At 36.4% G+C, this 7,754-nt stretch overlaps 1 protein-coding gene across 1 annotated transcript in view; it reads right to left on the bottom strand.

Annotated features, from left to right (window-relative positions):
- Positions 1 to 2,609: 2,609 nt before the first annotated feature.
- VTA1 (vesicle (multivesicular body) trafficking 1) overlaps positions 2,610 to 7,754 on the bottom strand; it is a 22,564-nt gene continuing 17,419 nt past the window's right edge. The window contains exon 7 of the mRNA XM_009873774.1: positions 2,610 to 2,770. Coding sequence (XP_009872076.1) covers positions 2,625 to 2,770 — 146 coding nt within the window. The 3' untranslated portion in view covers positions 2,610 to 2,624. The remainder of the gene's footprint in view (positions 2,771 to 7,754) is intronic.

Raw genomic sequence — 7,754 nt, 5'->3', positions numbered from 1 at the left:
GCTATGTGCCACATTTAAAGCTGTCCCAGAGGCTATATTTAATGGAATGGAAATGTTTTGCTATAATTTACTTCAGGCATCAGTTTGGATGATAAATACTCAGTCTGTTGCATCCAGTGTTAGCAGCTTAAAGATGTGGCTTCAAACATGGTTTGGTGGGCTGTTACAAAACTTCTCATTGAAAAAATAAACTATCAGACCAAAGTAATTTTAAGGAAAATAACACTCATTATGCTAATTCAGGTGTTGTGGTCTGAAAGCTGGTATTAGGATAGGTTTAATTTTACAGAATTCATGAGAATTTTATATGATAAATCTTCCACATATTTATTTTCAGAGTGTCCTGATAGCTTCTCTAAAAAATTCTTCAATTTTTATATCAGCATTTTCATCTCCATTCCCCTCAAAGATACTAACTTAATTTCTTTCTAGACAAAATGAGGTTATATATTTGTAAATGATTACTTCAAAAAATTGCTTATGGCTTTTTCATTGTTCACTGCTTTTTCACTGATGATCCCCTGGTTTCCCAGAGAAACCCAGAGGTTCAGCATAATCATGGCCAACAGACAATCTCTTATACACACTTTAAGAAACACTTGCATTTTCAATTGCAACCTTCTTAGTTATGTACTTTCATTTTGTATCATTCAATCACAAAAAAAAAAAATTATCTATTTCAGTTGAAAAGGATCAAATACAGTACTACATGATAGCTTGCCTATTTTTCTGTGTAATATAAAAACCTGAAATTATTTTAATTATTTTGTAAATAGAACAGGAAAATTGACTTTACTCCTTCCAGTGCTGGGAACTGGAGCTAGTATCAGTAAATAGTGGTACGATCCCCAAATGAAAGCAACTTTTTTTTAGCAAGGCAAGCTATGTATTTGTACATGGATCAATGTTCTGCATCATTCTTCCAACTGAAAAGCAGCTTCTCCAATCATAGTGTCACACCACAATAATACAAATGGAAAAAATTACAGTAGTGCAGTTTGATACTGAAGTGAGAGATCGATCCTTCCTGAAGCACTGTACGAAATGCAGCTTACTGTCCCGGTCTGTACAGCATCACTGTGAAAAAAGTTTCAGACTGATTTATTCTAAATTTCCCCACACAATTAAAATCTAACCCAAATCACTGTCCAGATTAGCATGCCATCCCATATCAGAAAGCAACACAAAACCAGATATTTTATCTATTAAATCTCAGGCAACTAAAATGCTTAAGCATACACTTAGAAGTTTCATACGACCCTTTTCAAATCTGCTGTTTAACTTCACACTCTTAAAAGGATATGACAGCTAAACTTCAATGCACGTTCATGTTTGATTTTCTTTTCCTTATCTTTTTGCTTTGAATATCAGGTTTATTTTAGTCAGTGCAAAACAGTGCAGCTATAAAGTATATGTGGATTTGATTTGGCAAGCTTGGGAAGAAAGACAGCAGAGATAATATGTCACTAAAATTATTACATAAATCAGACATGCTTTATGGGGTACTCCATTACTATGTCACACCAGTTAAAGGACTACTTGTTCTTTCCTTTAAACAGTATGGATGGATTTTTAACAATCAAGAGCTCTATAATTGCAAAGGCAGACCTCATAAAGACTCAAAATTCAGTTTCCAAGATATTTTAATTAAATCCCAAGTCCAAAAAGTCTCCACAACAAAGCAGACAGGAAGAATATTAACTGGAAATATGAAGCTCTATGACACTAATACCAGAGATGAACCTACACTGCTTTAAAGGCTGAAGAACAGGCCTTTTTTCAGTCCTTTAAAAAGAAGAAACTGCTATGAAGCAAATCTCACTAAAAGGTCATGTTGTTTAGAGTCTCTGCCTCCAGTTTCAGGATCACCTCTGATAAATATTAGCACTTTCTCTTAATTACCCATACATATACAAAAATTTAGGTGTTCACACAAGAGGAGCAAGAACCGAAAGTCAAGAATACATGTAGCAGTCCATACACTTGCAGGGGATTTTGTTGGAATACCATCAAAATGACTCTCTCTGAAGTATCAAGAAATGTTTTTTCCAGCACGTTTTAAAAATGAAATACAAATGTCTTCAAGTGTCCCTCAACTTTGACTTACATCTCAGATAATACCCAAATAATTTATGCATAGAAAAAAAGTCCTTCCCACTGTGGACTTGTGAGCTTCTAGTATGCTTTCATTTCAGGAGGAAAGCGTTAATTTTAGTTACTATTTTAAAGCTACTATTAAATAATGGTTTGAAATAATAAAACCAGAGTAAGAATTTTAACCGAAGATTCTTACACTCAAGTTTTTTTTACAGATTCAGTGTTTTCCTATCCCAATAATCAAAATATTGCAAGACGAATTCTAACTCTTGAGCTGTGTCCACAGTACCCTCTTCAGTAATTGCTTTCACCAAGCTACTGAATTCATATGTTTCCAACTCCACCACTTCTAAAATGAAAGCAGAGATCCTACTTCACCATTAATTGCTAATCTGACACTGAAGCAGTGATTTCATTGCCATGGGTGATGGGATTGAGAACATCTGTATACCTTCACTCCCTTAACAGGTACAATAATAAGCTGTTAGTTCTTTAGGTGAACGACATGAATCTGTTGGAAAGAGGCTTCATTCTCTGCCCGTAATCAGTAACTTGAGGGCCTTCTGTAGATTCTGCACAGCAGTGCTGACATCTTCATACTGCAACGCACTGCCAGCATATTTGCAATATTTTTGAGCTCTCGCAAAGTCCTCTGGAGTCAAACGGACTTCCCCTGAAAAAACAGAAGTATTACAAAGTTACTACAAAGGAAATCTGACTGAGGCTTTCTTTCACATGATTTATGTTTTACTTATATTTGCGGCAATATATGAAAATCAGGCTAATATTTGTGTTAATATTACGAAGACCAAGCTACGGTATTTCTTCTGTTAGCTCTTCTTTCCATTCATACAATGATTAACTTCTTTGCCTCTGGCATTTGAAAAATGTAAGAGGACCTTTCTAAACACTGGTATTTGTATGATGCAGTGTCTTTTAAAAGTAAGTCAATAGCTTTGAGAAAGATCTGCTCTTCATCTAAGGTAGCAAAGGAGAGCTTTTTAAACGATAGCAAGTTGGCTGTAATCATATTACAACCTGCAAGAAACAAGGACAGTGTTTTTTGTTTGCAGTATAATTAGTTTGTTCTCTTCTTCAGGAATAGTTGGAAACTGTTCCTTCTCAACTGTAGTAACTTTGCGAAATGTAGAAGGATTTCCCACTGGCATGTTTTTGCACATTTTATATTTCTGTTTTATCCAGGTACTATTTATGCTTGCAATTTTCCATCAGAAGAAAACAAGATTGAGCCATCAAATGTAATGGAGAACAAAAAATATTCTCATAATATAAAACAATTTATTATTTATTAATCACAGTATTTTTTGACATAAGCTAAAATATTGAGAATTCTGTAATGTTCAAATACATGCATTCAGTCTTCTGGAAAGCATTGTAGGGGTTATTCCCTAACTGGCAGAAGATTCAGCATATGAATAGCCTCACTGATGTGCACAAAAAATAAGGCAGAGTTATGTTATTGTCCTTCCTTCCACCCAGAAATTCACTGGGAGTTTTAAGGCTAATACCATGCCTCTCCAATAACCTAGGGATATACTATAAAACTTTTACTCATGTTATTTCAGAACAACTTAATTGGTAAAATACTGATTTTTATGGACACAGATAAATACTTGTTTAATAGTTTCCCACCCAGCATTTTATAAGCAATGAACAGATTTCACAGATTAGAAGAAATACATTTTAAAATGCACCATAGATTTTTTTATATAAATTGGTTAAAGATTTAGCCAAGTACAGCTTTTCAATTTTAAGCAAGGATGTGAATATACTTAAATCCATTTTTCATGGTACAATTTCAGTTAGCTGGATCCCTTTCACAATAAAACTGTTGTCAGCAATACCGTGAGAATACTTACTAAAGAATCACAGCTCTTATCAGAAAAATGTCTATTATATTTGCTTTTCCTTTCCTCAATCTTATTATTTAAGAACAGCTTTTGAACAAATAACACTGAAAACCTGGGAATATTAAAAACCAGACTGGTCTGCTGGTTTCCAAAACAATCCTACCCCAATAAAAAGCAGAAGGTTAAGTGCTCTTAAGATTAATTTTACCATTTTTAAAATATACTCCAGAAGTCTACTTATTTTCCCTTCAATAAATAAATATAACCACAAAATAACTGTTGACTATTGAGGCACATGACAACTTGGTAGGCTCGTTATCACTGCAATGTGTATTAATTTACCACTGAAAAAGTGAAGCCACATAAAATCCCTTAAAATACACATACATGTGAGTAAACACACATGAAGCAGTGCATAAACACAGGAACACACTTAGGTTATTTTGTAACCTAAATAAAGTCACAGACTAAAAGCAGATGGGGTCAATCTGCAACCACATTACTGAACACCTTTAATAAATTTAAAAGACCAAGTTCCCCTCAAAGTGGCTTTACGCTATGATGCCAAAAGAAACTACAAAATCGTTCTTTAAAAACTGGCCAAGGCATCAGTCCAGTATTCAACTAATTTATTGGAAGGAAGCCTAAATTCACCAGCCTAATCTTATTTTTACAGTATGAGCTCTATTAATGTTTTGCTGGCATAAGGCCTTATTTATTATGAAATCTACTTCAGATGTTATTATGACATAACTTGAGGGAAGAAAGTTAACAATTTAAAATTTATAAACCAAAGTTTACACAGCAAGGGTGTTGATCTTTTGATGTTCTCAGCGGCCTTAGCTCCTATTGAAGTCAGCACCTCACAACGGACAAGCAGAATAGAAATAAAACAGCTCCATGTCGTTAAGTTTTCAAAATACTGTGAAACTTAACTATAATGTTTGCACTTGCAGTAAAGGTATAACCTCAAAAGTTAGTGGCTTCACTTTATAAATTCTAAGGGTTAAGCAGCTTTGCTGAAAAGGACCTGTGGGTCCTGGTGACCACGAATTTGTGCATGAGCCATCTGCCCTCGCAGCAAAGAGGGCTAATGGCATTCTGGGGTGCATTATGAAGAGTGTTGCCAGCAGGTAGAGGGAGATGCCCTTTATTCAGAGCTAGCGAGGTCACGTTTGGAGTGCTGTGTCCAGTTTTGGATTCCTCAGTACAGAAGGGAGATTAGCATCCTGAAGAGAGTCCAGTAAAGGATCACAAAGACAATAAAAGGACTGGAGCAACTGAGGAGAGGCTGAGAGAGCTGAGACTGTTCAGCCTGGAGAAGAGAAGGCTCAGGGGGATCCCATCAATGTACCCAAATACCTGAAGGGAAGATGCATAGATATGGATGGAACTAGGCTCTTTTCAGCGGTGCCCAGTGACAGAACCAGTAGGCACAAACTGAAACACAGAAGGGGCCTGTCTGAACATCAGGAAACTCTACTGAGAGAGTGATCAAGCACTGTCACAGGTTGCCCAGAGAGGTCGTGGAGTCTCCATCCTTGGAGAGATGGAGACTGTCTTTGCAATTAATAGTTCATTTGTTGCTCAAACTTTTTCTTTAGGTGCTGCAAATTAAATCATTGGGAGAGTACAGGGGCAGGAGGAGACACAAGGGACATGGACCTGAGCAATCAGTTTTACAGGACCCTTGCTTGAGCAAAAAGGTTGGACAACCTCCAGAAGTCCCTTCCAATCTTAACCACTCTGAGACGGTGAGTTCTAAAAAAGCCCAACAAGACTGAGATGGGAAAAGTATAGCGTATTTATCCTGAAACAAACCTTCTTCTACGTTAATCTGAAATTATTAGCACAATAGCTATTTTTCTTACTGAAATGTGACAGACATAACAAGCATGATTCTTTTAGTTTAAGAGGAACACGAAGTGAATATCAAAAGGCAATTTGACTAAAGCTGAAAATAGTGTTTGAAAAAAAAGCAGGTTTAGAATGAAAATAACTTGTAGTTTACATGATATATATGCTTCTCCTTGGTATCCTTTTCTATTTATCAGATGCTTTTTTCGTTTTATGAAGTTGTCGAAATACAAGGCAGCTGATTAAGAGACTTTTAATAATGCAATCTCATGTATAAAAAGAGTAATGGCAAAGGTAAGTGAAATGGTTTTTGAAACAAGATGCTTTTTTATCCCATTTAAGATATTTAAAATATAAATCCTCAAATATTTCTTCTCAAGATCATGAAAATCCATAAAATGTCAAATTATGACTTCTATTTCATGTCTAGAAAATCAAACACCATCACACACAACTAGAATGGACAAATGGTTTCTCTATACTATGCCACCTGTGGAAGGGAGCATATGGTAATGTAAGATCTTATAAAAACTCTATGTAGCAGAAACGTGAATGCATTTAGTGTTAGCAAAATCTATGGGTAATTTAAGCAAACTACACCAGAGAAGTACATGCACACATTACACAAAGTTGCTGTGTAGCAATACATTCTGTTGTCAGAGACATTAAACAACGTTTAGTTGCGTAAGCTTTCACACTTTCAAAAGTCAATGTTAAATTCTGAAACCTGTTCTCACAGGACAGGACAGTTATTAAAGGATTCACACCAATGACAATCAAAGGAATACTGTTGCTTAATTTTCTTTTGATAAAATACTCCACTCTTTAATCAAACTGCTTCTCCCATGTTATGGAAAGGAAAGAAAATATATAATTTATTTTAAAAATATACATTTGATCTTACTACCAGAAAAAGTCTTGCAGGAATATGTGGAATATCCTGTTTGGCTATGTCTATACTAGCGCATTCAACAGTGCCAGCATCTCAGCACTCATACTTGACTGTCTACACTGTCAAACTGCTGGAACAGGTTCCAGTATGGTTTTGGCCCATATGAACCAGCACTTTCGCAAACAATTCCTGAGCATGACTTGTGGCCAGAGCAGGCTAGAGACCATTTAATATTGGCAGGCTTCACAAACTACCTTGTTTAGAAGGTTTAAAAGTTTAATAGTATGGATTTGAGTAGTTCTGTGCCAGCTGCTCTCAGAGTCAAACATTTAAAGGCATGTTTAATTTATTAGTAGAGACACAGACATCGTGTCTAAATCACGAAGCAAGTGTACTTTGCACTGTGCTAGCTCTATGAACCTACTGGAGGGAAAACACTGATCCTTCCTTCCTGTCCAAAGGAAGCTTCAGTTCTATAGGAATAGGGCATACCAAAGTTTAACCTAAATACACAATCAGTTTCTAATCCAATATATAGTAACTCATAAGATGGGGAGTGCTCCTGGGTCCCACAGTTTAGAATGTGTGTTGTGAAATATGGGGATTTCTAAATCTGCTTGCAGGTCACAGAACAAGGCTACCGTGGAACACAGTACTGCTGGCACAAAAAGGACTCCTCAGCAGCATGAGGAAAAAAACAGTATTATCTGCTGCTGCTCTTACATGTACGGCTGAAAGGAAGATGCTTTGGGTAACAACCAGGCATGAGTGACAGGCTGGTGACAGGCAAGGACACTTTCTATTGCTCTCAAGCTTCTTAATTTGACACATGCCAACCAAACCATTACTGTATCTCTGCTGACTGACATCTCACTTATGCCCTCTCAAACTTCATCAACGACCTGGATGAGGGGATAGAATCCACCCACAGCAAGTTCAGTGATGATACAAAACTGGGAGGGGTGGCTGACACACCTGAAGGCTGTGCTGCTATCCAATGAGATTTGGACAGGCTGGGAAGCGGGGGGAAAGGGAAC

This window comes from Apaloderma vittatum, unplaced genomic scaffold (genome assembly GCF_000703405.1).
Source record: "Apaloderma vittatum isolate BGI_N311 unplaced genomic scaffold, ASM70340v1 scaffold6307, whole genome shotgun sequence".
Taxonomy (NCBI): domain Eukaryota; kingdom Metazoa; phylum Chordata; class Aves; order Trogoniformes; family Trogonidae; genus Apaloderma; species Apaloderma vittatum.
The sequence above is the reverse complement of the archived record's forward strand: the minus strand, read 5'-3'. Positions and strand labels throughout refer to the sequence as shown.